This window comes from Buteo buteo, chromosome 10 (genome assembly GCF_964188355.1).
Source record: "Buteo buteo chromosome 10, bButBut1.hap1.1, whole genome shotgun sequence".
Classification (NCBI taxonomy): domain Eukaryota; kingdom Metazoa; phylum Chordata; class Aves; order Accipitriformes; family Accipitridae; genus Buteo; species Buteo buteo.
In genome coordinates, this window is record NC_134180.1 from 7,026,624 (window position 1) to 7,052,621 (window position 25,998).

Sequence of the window (25,998 nt, forward strand, 5' to 3'; positions counted from 1 at the left end):
TTTCAAAGTACAATGCCCACAGGAGGTCATCATCTCCCCCGTCAACAAGTTTACCATGTTGCCCAATCAGCACATCATTTCAGTGCCTGATCTGGACCACTGAGAGTATCTCTGTTTGTACTCGAGGCCCCAGGTTCAACCTGTTCTTAATTCTTCCTTGGCCTCATTAACTGCAAGCTGAGGTATTGAAGCTGCCTAATGATTTGTCACTGCCAAGTACTACATAAATCAGAGCACTGATGATGAGTTATGGAGGTATTTGCCTCGCCTACTATAAAAATCAGCATATCTTAAATAGAGGTAGCTTATCAAGGGAAGAAGATGCCAATCATTTCATTTGAGTTTTATATCACTAAGCTACCTCTTCCAATAGCATCACTGTCTGTAATCTCAGTGCCAAAGCCAAGGACTGCGCCTGCACTTACGGTGAATTGCTATCTTCGTTCCCAGATCAGGAAAGCACATTCACAGTGGGCAATGAGAAGCAAAAGGTTATTTTAGATGCTGCACACACAGCATCTGATCTTTCCCTTGGGCTGTCAATCAGACATCTTCCCTAGCAATCAATCCATGTAAAGAACAAAATGTAACCTCATTATAGTTTTCAGTATTGCTCTGTCAGACACAGGATTAAAACCAAGAAGGCATCTTCATCCAAAACCCTCTTGTTCCGATTCTGACAACTTTCTGATGTTATTCTTTGAGGAGAAATTTCTCAAAACTGTTCTTATTCTCAAAAAGGTTTTCTTTGAAGGTTCTGGGTACAGTATCAAGTGGCTCCATATAAGTTACCTGAAGAGAGATGGAGAAAGGGGGCCTAGGGAAAACATTACTGAGTAACTTCTAGGACTATCTTTAGAACCATTTCTTTAAATTTGTCTCTGCAGTCACCATCACTCTCAACTTTGGGACTGCAGGCTGTTTTTGTCCTAAGCAGACATGACGCTCCCAGATGTCTGTGATTTTCAGACAGGCATATAAACATCATTCGTAAATGGGAACAGAACTGGAATCTTAGCAATGTAGAGACCACTGTTGATACCTTATTTAAAAGCAGATTGGGTTCTGCTTTGAAGGTTCTGCTCATATGTTCCCAATACTTCAGAAACGGAAACTGCATTTTATTTTGCTGCTATTACTTTCAACATTCGTGCTCAATATTTTGAATCCACATGTCAGGTGAACTTATAGTTCTGAATCACTACTTCTTGTCTGTGGGACTAGAATGCTCTGTCTTGCTTCTACCAGGCATATTCTGAGAAAAATGGAGACAGCCTCTGGTTGCAGAAGTGACTAATGTGCCAACTTGCAAGAGAGACTTTTATACAACAATTATAACCTTATGAACATTGTACATACTTCATTTTCTCATGGTTCTGCCCCTGAAAAGGTGGGGGTATTTATATTCAGAGTAATTCACTCTTATCTACAGAAAATGCAGAACTAGCAAACAAGAATAATTTGTACATTTAGCAGTAGCTGACAAGGCTTTTAAATAATCAACAATGCCACAGTGAGTTAGAAGAATCATTTACCTTGTGCAAAAGTTTGCATTGCTCTTGGTGCTGAGCATGCAAACTCCGCCACTGGAACCTCAGCCTCCCATTTAACCACTGAAGGTATCGAACATCTACTCTGTCTTCAAGCCCATATTCAGGTGCTATTTCAGTTGTACCTGTCTGGCTGTTAGGCAGATCATCTTCACACTAAAAGCAGAAGAGAATACCAAAATGTTTTAAGTTAACTTCAACACTTTCAATTCATTCAGTAGTGAAGAACATACAAGACAAACAGGCCAAAGAGGAAAAAAAATCCCAAAAAAAGAAGTAAGTCCCAGCAGTAGAGAGAAATTGTAATCTTTTCGAATACAGGACTAGGAACAGTTTAAACAAGTACTGAATTCTGGAATAAATACCAGCTTCTCAGCTATGACGTGGTGAACTGTCTCCTCTCCCGTCTTTCATTTTCCATACCCAGGAAGACACAGTGTTCCTGAGACAACAAGCATGTTCTTTACCCAGATGGGAAAAAATTATATTTTGACTAGATTCTAATAAATCAAAGAACATAAAAAACAGATTTAGCTCCCCCAGTATCTTCCCAAAAGTACTGCAGGCTGTATTGGGTGACCCTATTTTGTAAATCAATGCCTTATATAGGGACAAAATTGTGGGCCTGTGCTTGCCCAGCTATTTTCCTTTCTCCATCCAGCATTTCCCTTCTTGCAGGACAGAGGAAAAGAAACAATCATGCAGCTAACATTGGCCAGGAGTCCAGAGACACTCCCAACTACAGCTGCACCACCTGTCTTGCCTTGTTTTGCCTTTCTCTAGAATAACTTGGAAGAAAGAAGGGAGAAGCAAAGAGTTTCCTTTTGTTCATCTTGTCCCACTTTCCTTCTGCTGCAGGAAAAAAAAAAAAAAAAAGAAAAAAAAACAACCAACAACCATCTCCATCTTCTGGAAGAAATTTCTGCTTGGCCGATGGCATAAAGCAAGACATTTCTGTCATATCTCTTTCCCAAGGAACATGGGGGAATTCCACCTCCCCCAGCCTCTTGCACAAAGAGATCATTCACGTTTACAAACAGATCTCTCTCTCCCTTTTCAGCTAAGACTCCCGCAGATTGCAAATTAAAAGGGGAGGAAGACATGGTTGTTTTACTTCTGATGCCAGTAAGTAAGGCTGAGCTGTCAACTTCATCCAGTCTATAGAAAGTACATACAATAAACAGAATCTGTAATTCCAAATTTTTTACTACAGCGTATCTTAAGAAGTAGAAATAACACAGAACTGCGAAGACCTGATTATTCAGAACGGGTGTTCACCGGCTAAGAAAGTGTCTCCCAGTTGTTGGACTCTCAAGAAATTTCTTTATAGTGGAAATTTAAAAAGACTACTTGAAACATGACTGTTTTCAAGAAAACACTTAAGCAGATATTTGGACCCATAGACCTTGATGGTATTTAAACATATGTGCTTCCCTGCTTCACATACTTTCATGTTCAATAAAATCTTATAAAGATTCAGTTGGCAGGCAAAGCTTGAATGTAATTCCAACTTGGATCCTAAACTAAAAATACAAACTGTAAAATGAAGAGAGTTTAATCTTGCCTTAAATGCAGATTTCAGCAGAAGAATATCTATAACTATGATCAAATAACTCCCTAATGCTTGTTTTAACCTAAATATCACCTCAGTTGACAGCGCCCCTAATACAGTAAGTGTTCATATTATCTATAAGCACAAAAATGCTGTTCTGGTCACATAACAAAATGTATCAAAATTACAGGGTTTTTTCCCTTTGCTCTGTGGCTCAGATAAATGCATGCTGTAAATCACAGGGGCACAGGGTTGGTAAAGGGCTTTTCCTTTTAAAGGCACAAATTCATCTTTTATTTAAAAAAAAAAAAAAAAAACAAAAGACAGTATCTCCTTTGCAACAACTGCAGTGTCACTCTTTTTCCTCAGATGCCTTCAGCCCCGTGCCCCTAAATCAAAAGGCACTGTGTCCTAGGGTGCTGCAGTCCTAGCTAAGTACCTTCATGGTTCAGATTGTCTTACCCCCACGAGGAGAGGTTTCTGGACTACGAAACCATACAGATATGATTACTGAGTTGTCAATAAGCATGATGAGCCAAGCAATTGGGTATTAGGCACTACAGCAGAGAAAACGCATGTGTAAACAACATTAAAACACTTCAGATAAGCAGCCAGAAAGCCGCAAGGCCAAAGACAGTCTTGGGATTCCCAGATTAAAATCTGCATTTTCCATAATTTACGGTTCAACTCCAACTTCCCTGGTTAGAGGTTTCAGAACAGCACAAATACTGCTGTCCTGGGGATTCATTTCAGGAAGGAATGGCATTAGACTCGATTGCTTTGGCAGTACAGTGACAAACACCATGCAGAGCTAATTTTATTGTAGCAACCTGCCTTATTAATATTAAAATAAGGAAGCCAGGCAATGCATTTTTTAACAGGATCTCTCTTATTTATTTCACAAACTGCACAAAAAATTTACTTTTGCTATGAAATACTTAGCCTCGCATAAAGTAAACAAGGTAAAAAAAAAAAAGGTCTTGCATATTATACTGTGACCTCAATTTCTAGTCCCATCTTTACAATCTAAGACTATTTACTGCTCTCCCAGTGGGAGAAAAATCACTAAAATACCAGCCCAAGCTAGAGCCTTTGCTCCAAATATCACTGTGAATTTATCTAATCTATGCAGCGATATGGGTACACACCTACATTCACTTCTGAGATACAGAAGTGCATATTATTTAGTCAAAGTCATAGAGAGAGCAGCCAAGGCAACTACCCAGGGCTCTCAATGGCCTCCCCGCACTTGGAATGCTCCACACCAGCTCTGGAAGAGATCATTTCATAGCCACTTACCAGAAAAGCTTTTTACTTGTAAACTGTTTGCTGCAATTAATGTTTCTTTTTGATTCTGTTTTAGAGAAGGGAGGCACATGGACTCCAGCTAAAGAATGGTGTCACAGGCTTGCAGTACAAAAGCTGCATCAACATGTACTGATAGTCTCATTGCAGTTTCAGAGTCTTTTCCCATTACACTGGCGGTACGAGAGCTAGTCTTGTCAAACTGGATGATGTGGACTGGCCAGAGCACCTGCGATTAGCTTAACTTAAGCAGAAGCTAGAGTGAAAGCCCTCAATTCCACTTCCACTGTAACTCATTCCAAACAAGCTTTTCTGTCCTAACAGCTCAAAGTACTGCTGTTAGAAGATCTCTATATCCATTTTTTAGCAAGACTCAGAAAAGCAAGCACAAGCCTGATGAAGGTGACATGCATATATTTACATGAACTCTCTTCAAGCCAGTTCCTGAACTATCATCCTGCCCACACTTAGGCAGAACTTAAACCCAGCTCTCCTGTGGGAAAAGATGCAAGCAAATAACCAGCTAAGCCCCATAATAAATACATGTTCCAGGACACCACACATCGCCATCCCAACTAAGGCAGCTCACAAACTACAAAAGCTACCCCAAGCTCATAAATACATCTCTAGCTTAGTCAGAGCTAAACATGGCTTATGTCCTAAGAGCATAGATTTAAAATTTTTGCAAGGCAGCCTAGAATTCGGTCTCCAACACCACACCAGTTTTTCCTTAAACATTCCTCCCCAGGCTATTTCAAGTCCAATTGTTATGAAAAAAGATGCCAGATCATTCTCAAAACGTGTGAATGGACTTGTGGTTAGACAATGAAGCAAGTGCAAAAAAGGCCAACGCAGTCCTCGTGGCAGAAGTGCTCTCAACAGACAAGTCAGATTCATGAAACACAGTGAACTGAAAAAAGCCATCAGATATAAATGTACTTAGAAGAATAACGGGTGGGAGAAAGGAGGGTGTGAAAAAAGACATGGTGATATATCAATTTTCATTCACATTCCATACATCTGAGCAAACAACTTGCATGCAACACATTTAAACAGAATAAATTAAAGATTAAGAAGTTTCAACTTTTATAGCAGAAATAAAGCTTTTCTTTTTGGTTTGAAATACAAAGCAATCCCGTGTTGTTGGAAATCGGAGAGCAGTTCTACCAACAGTGGATCAAGATAATTAAACAAGTACTTAACCACGTAAATAGTTTATCAAAGAACAACATAAGCATCAATGTGTTTGTAGACATATGAGAAGGGAGCATTTTTTGCACTACTGCCCCCATTTGAGGATTTTAGTGACCTGGTATGCTGTAGAGCTTGCTCTGTTCATACACTTTGAATTCAACAAACTCCAAAAATTGTTTTAAAGCAAAATTCCTTGCAGATTCAGTGGAGATCTTCCAATCTGCCACAAGCAGTACTGCAAAGAAAACCCTTTGTCGTGCAACTCCATCACACTTCTACACTTTCTGTACTTTTTCAATTCATATAGCTATCTTAATGCTTATAAATTCTTACCTTAATAAATTGACTATGCCCTGTACACACAATGGAAATAAAAAGGCCTATGCTGCCTGCGTTGCTGTAAAAACAAGGCTATGGCAGGGCTACTTCCCCAGGAGATGCTCTTTTCTGACTACGAGCTGCCACCTGTCGGTAAAGGACAGACCCCAGCCACTGCCAGCTCATCCCCGGCGTGCTGCGGCTCTTCCCCGGACATCTTCCAAATCCTGCCAAGGATCGGCTCTCTGCTTCCATATCTGGACAGCCAGCAAACAGCTTGCTGCTCTTCCCATGGAGAAGCAACCCTACTGGAACATGGATAACACGTTTAACCCATGGATAGGTGCGTTAAGTCAACTCCCTGACATCAATCCATGAGCAGAGCAAAATAAAGCAACTGCCAGTTGAAACCTCCAATGCATGCCCCCAGCCCACTACTCGCTTGCACCTGAGTTAATCTGGGTATAGACAGAAACTATTTATTCTCGGGTACTACTCAAATCTTAACTACACTAAGCATGCAGCCTGGTATCACAAAGGTGGGAAGGAGCATATCTAGATCCCTCACTGCAGGACTCAGGAACAGCAAAGCAATCACATAAATCAAGCCAATAAAGTGCTTCTGCAGCTTTTACTGAGCGCTCATTCTGAACCGCTCATAATTCAGACAATGGTTTTGATGTGACATAACATATGTTAAGCTGTGTAATTACAGATCTTTAAACAGAGCATAATTTTTTTTTAAATTAAACACCATAGCCAGAAATAACAGTATCAGACATGCTTTCTTAATTAATACAGCCATATATCTATATGCAGGAGGGGAAAATGTGAAAGGGAACAATTTGAACAGATGAATGCAAAAAGGACAACACTATTTTCATTAGCAGCACTATCAACAATACTAATTGGATTTCCTCCTAGACAAGGCAGGATCCAGATTAGACGTATGCATGGAAAGATATATGGTGTAAGAACCCACTCCCACATGATGCACATACCAATTAAATATTCAGATATTTGCACAGAAGAATGTTTTCCACAAACATAAGTGTTCACAACATAGAAGTTATGCTCGAAGCATATTCAGCAATTAAAAAAAAAGTAAAAACCTGTGTTTCCGCAAGGCCTTTTAGCTTTTAAATTTCAATGCCTTTTGTAAAAATTACTACTCACAACAGCACTCCCAAAAGCTCACTCTTGGCAAAGAGTGAAAAAGAGAAGGTGCTGAGGGAAGACAGAAAATGTGAACACAGCTTCTACCCATTCCTGCCTTGTTCAAACAAACCTGTCTGGCAGTAGCCACAGGCCTGAGGCACCAGAGCAAGTCAGTCCCTTATCCCATCCCTCCTCACTCATGCAGGAGGTTACTTAAGAGCTCTGCCATAGAGCAAAAGCACTATGCCTTTAAAAGAGCACAGCAGCACTGCCTAATCTTTGGAGCTGCAAGGTTTTAAAATAACATTTAAATCCCAAAGCTCACTGCATCATGTATTCAGACAAACATGGAAACCAAATATACTAAAACAAACACATGGCAGGATAGACCTTAACTCACAGAGCACCACATTTTGCAGGGCTCAAGAAATGCAGGATAGATAATGTCTTGCACTGCATTTCCTCTGCCTGCAGCTACAGCCCTGCTTGCCCACATACATTTTGCTCCACTGTGGCAAGCTGCTGAACAGGGGGGTAACCAGTGAAGAGCAAAAGATGCAGCATGCTACATCAGCAGCAAATCTGAAGCAAGAGGCCAGCAGGAGAAGAAACAGTAACTGCCCTCTAGGAGAGGATGTAGAAGGCCTGCCATGCCCTTCTTTGCACACTCCTTTTGTTTGTCCTCCTGAGGACAAAGTGCTTAATTTCAAAAGATCCTCCAATGAGAGTTAGACCCTGATCACTTAAAGTGGGACACCAAAAGCAGAGGATGTTCTCATTTAAATCAAAAGGCCGTAGAGCAAAGATAACCAGAAAGTAACAAAGGTACTGGCTGCTCCCCACCACTTGAGGGCAGGAGAGGCACTAAAACCTCTCAAAATCACTCTGTTTCCCCAACAGACAAGGAAGGAGCCCCCTACACAGGATTTCAGCAAAGTACGGAGTACCAGTATGACCATGCTGAGCCTTCCTATCAGCACGCCAGTCCTCATCATCTTCTCCTCACATGAAAGCTCAAGTGACTCCAGTGTCTGTTGGTAGAACCCCATCCAGAACACACCAGCTCTAATGTCAGGTTCAAGAAATTTTGCGTTTACTTGAATTCAGACATTACCAGAGAAACAGCAGATTCAATAAATTATAAGCCTTTCTGATCGTTTTAGACCGCTCTTTTAGAGCATTTTACCTTGACACGCTGTCAAAAAAAAAAAAAAAAAACCACTCTTAAAAGTGTATTCACTGTGTCAGGCAGAAATAAATATTGTTACCACACATTTTCCAGTGCACCACAGGAAATTGTTTTCCATGAAAAGTCCGATGGAATTAAAAAAAAAACCACAAAAGATCAGAGGTAATAGCATGTACATATGCACATGCAGAATGACAGGGAGACAATTTCAGCTATCACCTGTAACATGCTTTAACACACACACACACACAAAATGCATTTCAAGAATTCAAACTGAAATGTGCTCCAGTTCTTGTATGGCAAAACATATTCCTAATTTAATCACCTCTGACCACAAAATATGTTTTAGCCTACAGGCAACATCAGTAACTGAAGACAAAAATTAACACTTCAGGGTTCAATAGTTACCTATTCAGGAGGTGACTTAAAAAAGTACAAAAGGCAGAAAAGCAAAATTCAAGCATTTTTCTCCCTTAGTTTCTGGTAGAAGCCTTTAGAAGGTTGGGCAGCAGTGTAATGAGACTGCTACAACAGACTTACAGCCACACAGGAGCCCAGCAAGCTGCAAAGGTCCAGCCCTGGTGCTACCCCCGCAGAGGTGGCGTGGAAAGGGGTGAAGCACACACCAAACACATAAGGCTGCCGCGAGAAAAGCAGCACTGCTTGTTGGCAAAAGTGAGGTGAGGGAAATTCTGCAGGAGAAACTTTAGGGATCCTGTGCCCTTCGTTCAGGTTTCAGGGGTGGCTTCTAAAAAGTGTTCCTTAGCAGCTACTGAATACAGCAACAATAGTAGCAAAAAAAGGGCAAAAAGATAAATGCTGAGTGTTATTAGGAAGACAGGAGGACAAAGAGTATAGAAGTGTAAGCACAGGGAATAAAGGAGCGAAATCAAAAAATGAAGGCTGACAGACTAATATAGCCCATAAAGATCTGGAAAGTAATTATGCTTCTGAGTCAGAATCAATAGGTTAATAAAATTCCCTCCTCCGCCTCCACTGGAATAGGTGAAGAGGGAAAAAAAAAAACCAGAAAATTTATATTTACTGACACTAGCGCCCAAGGTTTCCTGGTTTTCTGCTGGGGAGAACATCAAGCTTGGCTGCTACGTTAACACTTTCCTCTAATAACATGGTTTATGGAACAGTAGTGACAGTCAAGATTTCTGTAAGAGAAAGGCATTTCATCAACAAGATTAGACCAAGCGCAAGCCTTACACTATATTGGAAATAGCCAGTGAGCCAAACTAGACCGTGACAAACAAAAGATTAATCAAATTGCAAACCTGAGAGTCAGAAGGCATGTTTAGTTTCATTTTTCCCCACCAGAAGTAATTAAACTGAGTTCGCTTTGGCATGCTAGAGACACGCATGAATTCCAACTACAATAGCCATAATAGCTCTATTTGCTGATTACGATAAATTCTCAAAAGGCGAGGGGCATCCAATTTCACTCAGAGGGAAAGAAGCAGGCAGAGGGAATTAGTGGAACCAACGTACAACATAGTCTGGTGATAATGAGGGATATAACATCACTACCCCCATCTAAAAAACTCAACAGCCTCCACACATAATTAAATTACGAGGCACACATAGATTAATTTCAGCTGTAGAAATAATACCAGTACAGGCAGTATTCCTCCCTGGAAACAGAAAGAATAGATGCTCACAGAGTACTGCTATTATCTGCACAAACCATCATAGATTTGGAGAAAGCTGTGATGATATCACTAAAATTTAAAAAGCGAGGCAAAAAAAATTTAGTCAAATAGCGAGTGTGCTAAAAAGGTAGGTTCATATCAAGCAGTTATCTGCCTCTCAAAGAGAGAGAGAGAATACGAGAACTCCCCAGGTCTGCCTTACAAGTTCAGTGAAGGATAGTGTTTCACCTACAGGTCTTCAGATGTGTTTTGCACTCTAGGATTTTCATGTGTAAATAGAAATCAATGAATGGCACTTGAGAATAATCTGCCTGTACATGATCACCAAAGCCACAAAAGATGTTAAGACTGACATCATGGCAGTGCATATTTGAGACAGAGATCCACAATGAGCGTAAAAAGCCTTTGAAGACAATGTCCATCAATTAATCACCAAGTGCTTTAAGGCAATAACAACAGGTGAGAATTCCCAAGTGGACACTTCAGTAAATCGACGTGAACCTCCAATTCAGATGGTACTTCAGTCTTTATAGATCTAATAGAATTAGTGATTACTTTTTTTTAAACAGTTGACCAATGCAAGGTTTGAACTTTCACTTACTGCCTCTGGAGTCACCAACCTCCTGACAGATCAGCACAGTAAATTCAGAGAAGGGACTTGCACTACAACAGCCAGGTACTAGAGTTTGACATGCACCATCAATCCCCTCTTCCCTCTCCTGTTCCTCCTGCACAGCAACACAGGTTCCAGTCTGCTCTTTTAACTGTCTTCCCTCTCAGTTTATAAATTTCACATACTGGAAGAGATCCATGAGTGGAAGGCTAGAGAGAGCAGTGGCTCCTTCAGTCCTGCTCATTGGGGCATCCTGCAGCAGACACACAGTACCCTGGCTCACGAGAGACTGCAGCACTGCCCTTCCAAAAAAAATGAGCTGGAGGCCACATGAGACAAGGTGCCCTGCACGATTTTCTTACCTAACACACAAAAGCAGTCAACCCATATAACCATCCTAGGCTACTAACCTTACCTGTCCTTACCAACAACTACCTCAAGATTATGTTTTTAATCACATTAGCCACATTAAACACTACCTCCTACCACCTTAACCCTTCCCTCATGCTTTCACCACTGTTTAGTTTATAATTTTAGGATTCTGAAGATGTAAGTGCATGTAAAAGCAAGCTTGTGGATGCCTTCCCCAGCTCAGAATCTTGAGATTATGAATTCCATGCAGCAGCTGAGCTCCGTGTCCATCATCTGTCATGAATGCCCTTGTCCCTCTATAAATAACCGGCCTGAAATCCTTTAGAGCTGATGGAAGTGTTCAATTTGCAGGGGAAGAAAACTGTGTTGCTAAGGAACTGCAAAGAAAAAAAGGCCAGAGAATGGTAATCTGAAATGAAATGAAAGGAATTAATTTAATTGGCCCTTGATATGTTGGGTATTTGGCATATTATCAGCAATTTAGCAGGCTGTAGGCTTTGTTTCAAACTTAGGCTGAAAGAATAGTCAGAACATGATTGCACCCTTAATTTAGGGATTAGCTGCATTCTCTCTTCTTCCTACAACAGACCCTGTCCACTTTTGTGGATTTCAGACAAAATTTTAAAAGCAAAGCACATGAATATCAGTTTGAACTACAGCCATGCCTACAGTTCTTGAGAGTCCCATTTTTTTAGATGAAGACAAAGGGTAAGGATTTTCTTCACATTTGTTCTCACTAGTAGACCAACAGATGTGCTTTGCCAGTAAGTACTGGCTTTCACACTTTGCTGATTTTGGCAGAGATCTCAGCATTGCACAGAACCAAATACTATTTCATGGATTTTTGTTTTGCAACATTTTCATTTCAGGACAAAAATTTCAATTGTTTGTAATCATTTAAAAAAAAAAAAAAAAAAGACTCCATGTGGTGGATATATTTTTCAAGTTCTTTCTCAGCTGAGAATTTCAGTTGTTTTAAAGACCATTTCCTCCTCTTTCTTTTTTTTTTTTTTTTTGAGAGAGATCTTTCTCTAGTGAAGCTTTTTACTTCTTCCTTTTACCTTTTTCCTTTAATTTACTTAAATAGAAGAGAGTTACAACTGCAGAGACTACATCTCTGGCATGTTTAGCAATGCCTTTACACTTTGTTACACATCTTCAAACACTCCAGCTTAAGTATCACAAGTGCCTGGTATTTAGCATTCCCAGAGTGAAAGTTCCAGTACTTCCAATTGTTCAAGCTGTACTTTAACTCACAAGATGTCAGGTATCAAACTGACAACCTCACTTTCCTCCTTTCTTACTATGATTTTAAAGGCTATATAGTTGAATGCTGTCTGACTGATGAGTAGACTTTGCCACATGAAGGTATCCCATAAAATAACAACAATTATCAAGTAACAGTATATAACAATAACAAAACTACCACACTTCTATGCAACAGACAACAGGCTTTCATACGTGGTTTACAAGGAACTGACTTACTAACCAAAATGAGGTGTGTGACCCACCTATCTTCTCCTTCTCACCCACCATTACCTCCTTACATCTTTAACCATGCATGCCTAGATCTTAATTTGGTTGGGTCTTACTGGATGACTATATTGGTTTTGTAATGCCTAGCTGATCAAGTAAAAGATACGACCTCTCCCTCAAAATTCTGTTTGTTTTAACTTTCTTGTGATGTAGAATCACAAAACACACTAGTTATGCTGTAACTACATTCTATCATTTTTTCCTCATGAACATCTGTTTTTACTGGAGCATGAAAACTTGCTAGATGAACACCATACAAGAAATGTTGCCATTAATACAATGAGCTTTATATACACATGCTAACTCCAACTCCCAGTCTACAAATTTTTGTCTGGTGTACTGAAAAAAATTTTCCAGACCTGTAAACCTTTCCAAACACTGTTTCGGACGGTTATTGGATAAAAACGTGAAATACATATTCCAGGTCTTTTAAGAAACACAGGTAGAGCAGGTTAGAATTGCAGTGAAAGGCACAGCAATAAATTTCTCAGTGTGCTTCTGTGTGGCCATAAGAGATAACATTGTATTACCATAGTTCTTTCATCTCTTTTTGGAAAATGCAAAATGTAAGACCTTCAGAGAAAGAAACATAGGGACTGCCCCATTGCCTGAATTCATGTCACTGCTACACTTCATTTATCGCTCTCTTGTAATAGAAATTAAGGACACAAAAAATAATCTGCTACCAGACAAGAAAAACAAGAAAAAGGTAAGAGAAGTTGAAAGTAAAAATTCCCCAGAAGTGTGTATTTCCTAAAGTCTCAAGGCACCCTTCACATCACTGGAGGGCACCACCAGTCAGACGCAGCGCACCAAGCATGACCTCTTGTGCTCTCTATTCTGTGCAGCAAACAACTGTAGTATAGCAAGAGAGGTCCCTTTTCTCAAAATACTGTTAATAGTGTTACAAAGGTGACTCTTCCCTTTTAACTGTTTTCGTTTGTACAAGTGTTATCCTTTCGAAGACACTGTATCCATATCGTAGCTTTCCAAACTCTCGCTTTCCTGTCCCCAGAAAGATTCCAGAAAACCAGGCAGCCTACAGTCTAGGCGAGCACGTATACATGACCATGAAGACCACAAAGTCTTAGACATTATGAGATATCAGCAGGTAGGTAAGGTTTCTGACCTACAATGTCCTTTGCCAAAAAATGAGACAATCCTGTGAGCCTGTCATTTTGCACCAGGCTGACCAGTAATTAACATCTGACCAGATGAAGATGACTTAGAACAAACTCACAACCATCTAGAAAGGCCTTGGTCACACTAACACATTGCACTGATCAGTTTAAATTCACCCTACCTTACCTGTTAAGAGCAGTGACAGTTTCTTTGCAACAAACAAAATATAAACATGGAAAAACATCACCTTCTCTCCTGAGCTTCTCAGCCTATGCTCCAGAGCAACTATCTATACAGTAACATGTGCATGCGGTCTTAAATGCAAGGAACAGATTTTAAAAGCAGTATTACCAAACATTACTAGACTGTGTTTTTGTGGGGATTTTTGCCTTTTTTATTTTTTTAAATCACATATATGTATTGCAGCTAAAGCAGACAAACAGCTATCCTTAGCTTACTTCAGAGCAGGCTTTCTAGGTGCTAACATCTTTTTATTAATGGAAACACAACAACATACCCCACTGTTCTCTCAAGGAGGCTACAAGGTCATTAGTTACCCCAAGAGCAGAAGGTGCCATGTGAGATCTTGAAGTTTTTGAAAAGTACTATATTCCTTCGGATTACTTGCTTTACCCAGTGCCAACATACCCAGCACTCACAGCAAACCTGTTTGCCTACACTGTTCAACAACCCATGCTACAGTCTGGAAGCACAAAACTCAGAAGCACAAAGATCAAAGACATTCACTTACTTGCACTCTTCCACAGTGGTCTCACCTATACTGGAAATAAAAATCGGGGAATTCAGGCGGGGGTGGGAGTTTGAGAAAGAGAAGGAACCCAGACCACCTGCACACAGAAAGTTTAGAGAAGGGAAAGAAAACAGGTTCCAGGTGCTGGCCCCTTTAAGTATTTCTAACCCTGGGATACAGCATTTATTTGTAAAAGTGCCGAAATACTACACATTACACACTAGTGATAACACAGCTGTTGTCACAGAACGTTATTTATGGACAGATAAGGTGGAAGGACACAAACATGCTCACCGTGCACACAGAGGTTTCATCCCCTGTCTTTACTCTGTTCCGAGCCAAAAGCTGCTCCAAGAGGCTGAGTCTGTGCAGCAGCCAGGAAAACGCCAGCAGCAGCTCCCGACTACCCGCTGAGCCGTCAGAGGGGAGCCGATAGAGTTCTGGCCTGCCATAGCCATGGTACCACAATGCTGATTTTACAAACCTAATTTGGTTATCTGAAAAGAAGAAAACAATTAAGAATAACACAGTGCACTACTCAATGCATTTACCCATTCAGTTCCAGAAACTGCTGCCGCCTCTGAGAGCAAGATTTTTATTCAAGCCTAAGATTAGTGGAGGACAGCGGAAACTACAGTCTTTATCAAAAACTGATAAAGGACAGGAGGTAAAGGGTAAAAGCCTTCCTTATGCTGCCCCACTCTGACCTAAAGGAACTACCACTAAGGGAAAAGAAGAAATTCAAAGTTGAGATCAAGGCCAGTAATGGCTTCTTGGAGATTAACAAAGGCAAAAAAGGTAAATAGCCATCTCCACTATAACAAGACTCCAATTCACCTATTCATTTTTTATGAGCCACCAAGCATGCTATGAATTAGTAAACACTCTGAGTCACTTTACTCCTGAATGAAACTGGAATTTAGAGATAGGATTTTCACGGCCTGCTGCAAATCTCTGAGCACCAGTGAACAGGCAGAGATAATGCAGCACACAGCACTGCATACCAGACCACATGGACTATTTAATTCTCAGGAATGCTCTGATCCATATTCCTTCACACCAGCAAATGGTACCTGACAGCTACAAGACAAGCACTACAGAACTGTAAAATACTGAGGAAACACAGAGAAAACTATTATTAAAAAAGGTTCTGACCAGTAAGCCTCAGCTCTCTACTAAGTCAAAACTATAATAAACAACATAATTAGGGGGCACAATGATAAACAATACATACTGGGGAAGAACCAACAGTTGTTGTAAAAGGAAGTCCTGCTCAAAAAGCTACTGGAGTTCTCCAAAGGCAACAACAAGCAAGTGGTGAAGGAAGATTCAACCAATGCAGGACATTCAGACTTCCCAGTGGGATTCAACTAGCACAAAGAAACTAAGCCACTGTGTGGAAGGAGAGGAAAGGCACTTGAATCAATGACAAGTGCCTAGCAGACAAGAACCAGAGGGTAGGAACAAATGGTGGTTTCACGTGAGGGCTCTGTGCTAAACAGCTGCTGTTAAACCAACTCAAAATGACACACAGACAATGTGATAGTGACAGAAAATTTGGTGCTGATGTGATATCACTCAGTAGTAAGGAATGCAGGCAGATTGTGAAGGACTGCAGAACTTAATGAGCCCAAGCTTTAAAATGACAGATTAAATTCTTTTTAGGAAAAATGAAAAATTATGCGCACAAGGGAAAAAACAATCCTAACTTTACTGACACAGCAATGGGCTTGGAGCTGACCACTGGACTCAGGAACACCATCTTAGATGGTAAGATTTTTCATTATAATATCACACTTGCTTCTCATATGCATCCAAGAGCAAACTGAATGTGAGAAACCTAGAAAGGAAACTAAACAGAATACAGGGAACAACATCATATTGTTGTGTGTATCCACTGTGACCCCACATCTCAAATTCATTGGGTCTCATCCAGTCTGTTTGGTGTCTTCATGGGCCATCCAAGAGTTTGGTCTGACCAGGTTCAAAAGCAACGTGACCAAGAGCACTAAGGGATTTAAATACATGCTAGCATTATTTTATTTCTTCAGTCCCAAAAAGGCTACAGACAACTTGGAAAAAAACAAAGAGAAAGGACAAGTACGATCATAAGTACAGAACTGCTTCATTGTAAGAACTGACAATGTAGGCTGAGAAGACAACTGAGAATGGATATGACAAAACTTTTTAAAAACACAAGTGCTGTGGAATGGGTGAATAGGGAATAATCCGTTTGCATGACATTCAATACAAGAACTGTGAGCCACCAAACAAAGTTAGCAAGCATGCGAGTCAAAACAAGTTAAAGAGATGTTCTTCAAAAATACAGCAAAGCTCTGAAATTTCTGGCCATGGGACACTATGGACAGTGAGAGTTACACAGGCTCAAGGAGGAACTGGATTTACAGAACAGGAGTTCATGGAAGTTTATGAAATACAAAGATATCCTCCCTGGTTTGGAAAGTCTGAGATGTAAATTACTGGAGGCTGAAAGAATACTCCCCTGAAAGCATCCTTCTATATTTGCTCTTTCCTTTCCCCTGGGCATCCACTTTTGACAGCTGCCACAGCTGGATGGAGCTAGAAGAACCTTCAGTTTAATCCAGTTTAGGCATTCTTACAAAGTAAGGAAGAAAGCTGCTCCCCTTCCCCAGTATAACCTTTCAGTATCTCTGAAGGGTTTCATAAAAAAGGTACACGCTCACACACACAAAAATAACCTGAAGTACAAACCTCGCACAATCAGAGATTGTCACTGCTGTCCTTAATTAACGTACCAATTCCTCACATTACATACTCATTTGCCGGCTCCTTGCCACTTGTGGTAAAAACATCCCTTAGCTTTGACACATATCGTAATCTTTCTTTGTCTGGCATCGACTGCTGAAGCTCAAAACCCACATAATGACCAACTTCAAAACACAAAACAAGAAAAAAAATCCTGTTGCTCTGCAAAAGAATTTGTTAATTACAAGAGACTCTCACAATGAAAAGTGGCTGATTTAACTTGATTTGCAAATCACTAAAGGATTCTTATCCACCAAAAGTAATACAAAGCCAAGTCACAGGGAGGAGCTATAAGCTGACCTGTGCTCGTAACCCTATAGCAGCAGTACATTGCTACAGCTCAGCTGAGGCTGGAAGGAACTGGTAGTCATAAAGAGCCACCAAGCCCTTTGCACCTTGACAAACCAGAGGAAGGTATATTGTTTGCACTGTTTGACCAACTTTAGGACTTAGGGAAACAAGAGTGCAGATCCCTAAGGAGATGCCTATATCCAAGAGTGCTCCTCAGTCCAAATACACAGCTGAAACAGTTACACAGATTACTACACATCTTCATTCAGCAGTAGGAGCAGGAATACATGATTGGCCATGTAAAAGCTACAGATGAATTCCTGACAAAGACATTAATCATGACTGAAGAATAAAAAACAAGATCAGGAGCATGATTAAGCAGGTGACATGACAGTGCAGAGCTACTGATTTTTTGCAGGACGAGCGTTTTGCATAGCAGAGCTTCTGCAGAGACACGTGACAGTTGGACAAATGGTTTTAAACCTAGCTTGTTTCTGCATTAAAGACACAAAAAGGAAACCCAAACACCTAAATCGCTCCATTTGCTTTTTGCATAACCTGTGAATGTAAAAACAAGCAGCTTCCCTTCACGATGCTAGGGTGGCAGAAATGCCTGTGGTTTGCTAAAAATCTTGCTGTACATATGCACTCCAATCCCTCACACACAGGGGGAGCACGCAGATATTAGAGATTTTATTTCGATCACTTGAACATTCTCACATGAGCTAGGTTTTCATGTCGTCCTTTCCTTTTCTTTGTGCATTTATCAAGAAAGGAACTGCCATAACAGGTACAAGTAGAAATACTCCAAAAGGAAGGAAGACCAGTACCTACTTTCCTTCTTTTTCAAAGCAAACAAGCATCACATGCTGCCATCTGCAGTTCATGGAGCTCCCCAAGAAAACACATATCAAAGAGAAGGAACAGAGAGCAAGCTAGGTGTTTTTTTCCTTTATCACCATCTTCCTGCTCTGGTATACCACTCAGGACCAGATCCACCAAGATAAGTCACCACCTGAATCTGTGTTGCTCTGGTCCTTTATCTTCCCCTGTTTCATCTCTTCCTCTGCAACACCTTGTCCTCACATGAGAAGGTACAATTAGTGTGAGTATCAGGCAGGAATAGTGGGTGAGCGGTCAAAGCATGGAGCTGGAACTGGGGCTCAAAGAGCCTTTCTGTGACCTTAGAGAAGGCACTTAGTTTTCCTCATCTCTACAGTGCTCTGCTTACAATGAAACGGTGGAGAGATAAATGGCAGTAGAGGCTATACAAGTACCCAAGACCAAGATGGATTCCTCCATAACATTCAGCTGAGAGAGGAAAAACCATCACTCAGATAGCAGGTAACACCAGTCACTCAAACACCTCCTCTTTGACAACATCTTCTTACAGCACTCCATTAGGATTTGGCAATTTATAGAGAAAGACCCACACAGTCCTTCCAACTAATCCCCTTCTCCATGCACACTGTTTATAAAAGTATGTTCAGCAAGAAAGACCAAGCTGTGGATGAACCTCAGGGTTCAGCTCTCATAAAACTATACTCAAGCTGTGCTCTTCCGCTTTATGAATCCTGCAAAATATTTTCAGTGAATTACAACATGATATTCAAATAAGGGTTATGCATTAGCCTGGCAGGCTAAGATGGAAAGGAACTAAATCAAGTACAAGAACAGACACAGATACATTACTTCATGCACTCAGGCAAGAAACACCTGCATAGGTAATGGTATTATGGGAAACTACTGCTGCAGAAGAACATTTTCCACTTCATTTGTCAAACAAACAAAAATATATTGCAGCTCCAGACCTCTTCCCCATACTATAAAAAGTGAATTGCAACTCCAGGAAAGAAACAGTTCTTCCAACTACCTAAATGCATATTGCACTGCTACCTGGTGTGGTTGTTAGGTTGTTAACCAAGTCTATCAGCTCTCAGCCTCTGTGAACAAACAGCAGCATGAAACTACTAATCGTGACTTAATCAGTGAGGTTACGCCCCGAGTTCTATGCCACAGCTTACTTTGACTCGTACTCCACTGACAAGAGATCCATTATTCTGACATGTTTAAGGGGCTGGAGTGTATTAATAGCTTCCCACCAAAGTTTACAGTAAATGTTTTTTACTGTGTGAAGAAAAAATTCTTCCAAAATGAGAAACCAAAACAGTAATTTGCAGAATTTTATAACCACTGACTGGTAGGCTTCAGTGGGGTTTCTGGTTTCTTTTTGCAAAGAATGCAATAGTTCCTACATTTTAAAACATCAGACTGTATGGATTTTATGTGATTTTTCGAATATTTTATTTTCTGCTAGCTAGGCAATAAAACACATCAACCATTTAAAAACATGATGCAGAAAGTTTTTCTAAACAATATCACATCACAACCATAACAAGGGAATGACTAGTAGCTGTTCTATTCAAAGCAAATTTTAATCTCCTCTAAAATTCACCTATATGACAAGATTAGATCAAAAACTGACTAATGGATACTACTAACTTGAACCAGAAATACACACTGGGGTGCAACTTCCCAAGTCACTTGATAAAAAGGACTACACACATCCAGGAAAAATTTTCTGGAAAAATCTGTCCTTTTCATGGACAAAATGCTCATCTGTAAGAGCACTGTCCTTGCAACACACTGCTTTCTTCTCACACCTCACAACTGCAAATGGCCCAACATTTGGCATGCAGTCCTTGAAATGTAGGTCTCACTCTACGGAGTAGTGAGAAGAACCACTGTGACCCCAACAACACACACAGACCACACGCCAAAGTTCGATGTGTCCTTTGGAAAAAGAAAGGGTACAAGACCATGTGAGTACGGCTTCTCTTTGCCAGAAGGCTGTTCCTATGCACACAGTAACCCTTATACCAAAGGAGTCTTCACAGCCTTCCTCTGGGATCTGGCAGCTGCTGCTCTCCTTGTTTTAGCTAAGATAATTAAGAGGTTGTACAAAAACAGCAAGAAAGGAAAGCCTGATCCACAGACTAAAGCACTAGACTTTGATCAGAGGAATCCGTTTCAATTCTTTGTTGTGCAACAGGATCCTGTATAAACCTGAGAAAGTTATTTAGTCCCTATGCCCAAGGCTTTCACTTCATTTGCATGAAATAAATACATGAAAGACCACAAGCGCTCCAAGAGCAGGGACAGAGAAGACAGACAGTAAAATATTGATTGTGTTCGCAGTAGACAACTCATTCACTTGGCCAAGCAAAGGTAATTAGTGTAATTTGAGAAACAGTACAGCTCTCCAACCTGAATTTCAGTTTTAATCACCAAGTTGCGACTAACAAGTTTCTTAAAAATCAGCTCAGGAGTTCTGAGCAGAACCACACGTTCCTACCTCGCAGTCTACCAGCAGAGGCTGGGTTTGCTCTCTCTAGAGCCAGTAACCTACCACATGCACATGGAAGTCCTGTCTCCAAATGCTACAAGCAATCAGTATGGGAGCAGCCAGGATTCAGTGAGGTTGCACTTGTGCAGGACTACCTCCACAAAGCTGTAGAAGACAGCCAATAAATTGACTTACCATACACAGCAGATTGTGGATGAGCGGAAAAGCAAAAACAGCCAAATGAAAAATAGCAATCCTGTGAGTAACACAGAACCATGCTGATTGCCTGCCGAACTACCAGCAAAGCTATGCTAGTTTTGCTCCATACTCCACAATGCTTAGCCTTTTTTAACTCCATTTACAGAGCCATCAGATTCCTAGCTCTTCAGGGGCTTAATCAGTGTGTTTAGCTTCTTTTGCTTTCAAGGGCAAAAGTGGATTTTAAGTTGTTTTGGTCTGAGGAGACCTTTATCCATCACAGACAATCCCATTCCTAAAACTTCCTCTGACAATGAAAGGGTTCTAGATAGACATCTTTCAAGAGAGAAGTCTGGGGAGTAGTATTGTACTTGGAATAACACACATTTATGAAGTAAATAGTGCTCTGTCATTGTAAGAAGCCAACCTCCATTCAGCTTCTCTCTGGAGTAGTGGCGCTGTCCACAGAGATATTCATGGTCCCTCTAAAATAATCACACACACTTTACTTTTTGTTTTGTCTAGAACTTCAATCCAAAACATTACCTTTATGGTTCATATGCTACAATTCACGGCCCTGACGTAGGACTTGATAGAAAATTAATCACAGAATCATGCGTCATATGTGGAATGGGGAAAGTAGTAATCAAAGGAAAAACAAATCTACTTCTGCAATTATCTCTGCAGATGCTGAGAACGCATAAGATCATTGCAGAGATTTACCTGCAGTAAAATGTCAAAGGGAAGCAAGAGCCCCTAGCAGACACAAGAACATCCCAGCAAGCCAAAGAGGAGTAAACCTGCCCGCACAGCTGTGATGCAATAGTTAAGTTGGTGGCACAGGTATTCAAAATAGGGCATTCCTGACAGAGAACAAGAAGCCAAAGAAAAGGTGCTACAAAACCAGTCCCACTACTTTCCTGGGACAGATGGAAATCATACAGTCAGCCAGACTGACTAGGTTACCTATGGCATCAGACTGTGTCCATTTGCCTCCGTGGATTTGTTTCAGAAGAGCATAGAGCAGCCTCCAGAAATCCAGGCTCTGCAAAAGAAAGAGGTGGGGGGGAATCAGCAGGCAAAATATCTGCCATATTTTTAGTCTTAAAATTAGGCAATTAAACCTGTATCTGAGCATCAGTTGTTACATGGAAGAGCACACCTGCATCCTGCCAACACTATTGAATCGGGCAGGTTCACGTGTTAGCTGTCTTATGAACGCTACCTACAGTAAGGTGCACTCAGAAAGAGAAGGGCCACTAAAGTTGGTTGTAGAGCAAGACTCAAGCACTTCTACTTTGAGGCACATGCATACAGGTGCATGGCTTCCAAAATATCTGCTCTGAAATAACCACGTATGGCACAACTCACCTGTAGTCAAACGAGCACTTGAAGACACTGAAAAGATCTGACCATGATAGTACCAAAAACTCACAAACAAGACGCAGCACACAATGAGTTGGAGCGGGAAAGCATTGCTTGGCCACACAAGGACAGCACACTGACAAACTGAGACAGCGATCCTTACAGCTGGAATTTCAGTCAACACTCGTAAAACGCTTAAAATAGCTAACTGAACAAGCGGAGCACCCTGCACGTGAGCTGGAGGCCTCACAAGCATCACCCTGTAAAGCCCTGAAGCAGAAGACCCAAGCCGGTGTAAAGGGAAGCAAACCTCAGGCGACACTAGAAAGGAGCTGCAAACCACAGTGACATATCACGCTTTAAGTGAAAACCACCACAAAATAAAACCCTTTCAAGAGCAGTGAGCTTGTCGAGAGCCACGTAAGACAAGCCAGCTGGGGCCCACACAGAAGCCGTGTCGTGTCCCCCCCCAAGGCCCTGGCCCCACACAGGTGTCCCCGTCCCTCCCCACCCGGGACACGGCCCCGCACGGGGATCCCTGCCCACCCACAGAGACGTCCCCCCACCCGGGCCGTTCCCGAGCGGCTGCCCCTGTCCCTGTGCCCCCTTCCTCTCCCCGGGGAGGCGCGGATGAAGGGGCGGGGGTCGTCAGTCAACACCGGGGGCCGCCGGCGAAAGGTGTCCCGCGGCGGCCCGCGCTCACCGCCTGCGGCCGGTCGAACCTGGCGCGGCGCAGGGTGTCGGGAGCGGGCCGGGCGAGAGGCGGCAGTGCCCGGCACAGCGCTCCCACAGCGCCCGGCAGCCCCCGGCCCGTCCGCCGCTCCTGCCGCCTCATCGCGCTTCTCCGCCGCCGCTTCCCGCCCTCTGCCGGCGGGCGGCGGGCGCATGCGCAGTGCGGCGGGGAACTCCCTCCCCCTCCGCCCCCTTCCGCTGAGCCCGCCCGCGGCGGCGCCCCCCGGCGGCCGGGAGGGAGCACTGCAGCGCCGGCCCCTGCGCCGCGTGGGGGCGACACGCGTGGGGCGCTGCCTCAGAGCTGCGTGTGGGGCGCCGCCCGGCCGGGCCGCCCCACAGAGCCTTTCTCTCCGGTTTCGGGCAAAACGCCGCTTAGGCCTTTCTCAACTGACGACTCCGCCGCTGCCAGAGCAAGGAATCGCTTCTCGGCCGACGGGAGAACGCGTGGGTTTGGCTGCAGGGGATCGATAGGCTCCGATCCCCGGCTTTCCACCTTCCTCTCGGCTCAGCGGGGTCCCCAGGCCTATAAACTCTTAACTGAAGCAATCCCGGAGAGTAATCCTTGGGGGGGGGTGTGGCAGGGGAGAAACGGTTCTGCCATTTGGGAGATAGCCTGAGTCACGGAGAGAAGAAGTCCACCTCTCGGCTGGGGTTGACATGGCCAAAACCTGGCCCTGAGACGGATTCCCACTGCCGGCAGTACAGTGGGACCACAGCCGGCGTGTGCCAGGGAGACTGGTCGGCTCCCCCAGCACAGCAGGGATCCCCCTGTACATAAGACCTGCCCGAAACCTCCACCGATGGTTTCTTGGCCAATTACCCGGTTCATAACCCATTTAATGTGCTGTCTGTGGATCTAACATGATGCTTTTCCCTTTTTCTTTCCAGCATCTGAACACCATGAAACAACACGTGAAATTCCTTCCAGCTACGGAATGGCCTCTCGCAGCCAAACGGCTGCTCACAACGAGGAGAGAAATCGCACCGGTCCAACGAGACCTTCGGCAAAGCCCCACGTGCTAACGTGAACTGCATTTGCACTCTTCCCCTCTGGTTGCCGTCTCTCCTGCCTCCCACCCCTGTGCTGGGGAGCACGGCCCTTTCCGACGCCGAGCACTAGTGATCTCCCAGCCCCACGGATCCTGGCTGCTGCTCCAGCCAGCCCTGAAAGGACCCCTGGGTGTGAGTTATCCAGGCTTAAGGATTTTTAAAATATCTTCTCTAGCAGCTGTTGTCTCACATCCTCCTTCTTTCCTAATGGCCTGGAAAGCATTTTTCCTTATCCCTCGTCCAGCTCTAGCTCAGCAATCTCTATCCGCTTCTTTGCTCTCCTTCCTAACAGGTTTGGCATCTCCATACGGTTCCTTGTCTTTGGTTCCCAAGAGCCCATAAAGTCCTTTTTTTATTGCCCAGAGCTTTATCAGACCTGGATAATCCTCTGCTGTCTTTGGCATCCTTCTTGGCTTTTCATACCTTGCTGCTATCGGGCGCTGTCTGGTCCCTCCATGACACATCGCTTGTCTGTTTTCCCGTCCCTGCTGCAGTCTCCAGGCAGGAGGACCTTCAGCTGGAGCCAATTTCCTGTGTTTTCTTGACCACTCCATAAACCCTGCTCAAAGCCATCCCTGTCCCCACACACATTCCTCTGTCTAGGCCTTTCCTCCCCAGGGCAGCTGCCTGCTTTACCGCTGCCGAGACAAGGGCTCTCCAGCAGCACCGTGCACGCACCAGTGGGTGGTCCTGCCCATCACCCCCGCTCTAGGCTTCTGTCCCCCGGCCAAGGTGCCAGACCTCAGCCAGGGAGCATCATCACCTGGCATGGAAGCGGCAGCTGGGATGCACACCATCCCAGCACATCGAGACCCGCCATGCCACCTCTCCATTCCGCTGGCCGGACCAGCCCCATGGCGCCCCAGAGCCGGGCTGGCCGCCCTCCCGGCCGGCGTCCCCTGGTCCCCGGCCCCGCGGCTCCGCCGGCATGCAACCCCGTGGGCGCAGCTGACACAAGACGCCTGGCGCTGCGGAGGGTTGGCGCCCGGCCACGGGCAAGTTGGACGCCAGGCAGCAAATCCCAGCCTCTCCAGCGCGGCACGGCGCGGCGGGGGCTCAGTCCCGGCATGTGAGGCCCCACTTATCTGCTCTGCCGGCTGCCTGGGCGGTTTTCCCAGGGTGGGAGAAGCCGATGGGAAGGCGATGGTTTCCTGCCGCAGAGATGGACCTTGTGCTGTGGACAGACAAAGGAGGTGATGGTGTGATGGACCTGGCACGCTGTCCCAGCAGGGATGGCGATGCCACCCCACAGGAGCACAGCCCCTGCCCCGCTGCATCCCAGCCACCATCACCTCCCCTGTCTGGACCCCCGGCCCCATGGGGACTGACAGATGCAAATGAGTAATGACTGGCTGACATCAGCACACCACTCTGACGTCAGAGCGTGCATCTGTGAGGTCGCAGGAGCCCAGCGGAAGCCTCCAAGAGCTTGGCTCAACCCGCCTGGCTGCTCCTCCAGGCCCCCCAGCTCTGCCCGGGCACTGAGGCAGTTTTGGGAAGTGCCAAGCTGCGGGTTGCCCCAGCAGCGAGCGCAGCGGTGGGGACCACAACGGGAAGAGAAGGTCCGGGCGGGTGCTGAGAGGCCAGGGATGCTCCTCCTGGGGAGAGGTCACTGGACTTCACCCTCTCTCAGTTCCTAGGACCCACGTGATATCGCGCAGCCGCCCGTTTTCGGCGCGATGTGTCAGCTGGGGTCATTTCTGTCCCGGGTGACTCAGGCGGGACCGAGGGTGCCTGTTTACGCCTGTGCCATGGCAACCCATCACCACAGATGGCCCCACTGTTTGTGGCCGTTGCCAGAGATGATGACCGCATCCCATTGCCTCATGCAGATTGTATGTGATAACGGCAATCTCTGCTCGCTCCAGCAGCAGCACGGCTTCCTGATGCCACCTCGGCCCAGCCCTGCCA

The 25,998-nt window shown here is 43.8% G+C and overlaps 1 protein-coding gene across 2 annotated transcripts in view; it reads right to left on the minus strand.

Moving 5' to 3' along the window:
• Window positions 1-23,158, minus strand: part of TEDC1 (tubulin epsilon and delta complex 1) — a 92,530-nt gene extending 69,372 nt beyond the window's left edge. For both annotated transcript variants that reach the window (XR_012651966.1, XM_075038379.1), the window contains exons 1-4: window positions 23,009-23,158; window positions 21,907-21,985; window positions 14,613-14,815; window positions 1,536-1,706 (exon numbers count right to left, since the gene is read on the minus strand). Coding sequence is in view for 1 of the 2 variants with exons in the window: in XM_075038379.1 (XP_074894480.1) it covers window positions 1,536-1,706; window positions 14,613-14,815; window positions 21,907-21,985; window positions 23,009-23,140 (585 nt within the window). In the remaining variant the exon portion in view is untranslated. The remainder of the gene's footprint in view (window positions 1-1,535; window positions 1,707-14,612; window positions 14,816-21,906; window positions 21,986-23,008) is intronic.
• Between the last annotated feature and the right edge of the window lie 2,840 nt (window positions 23,159-25,998).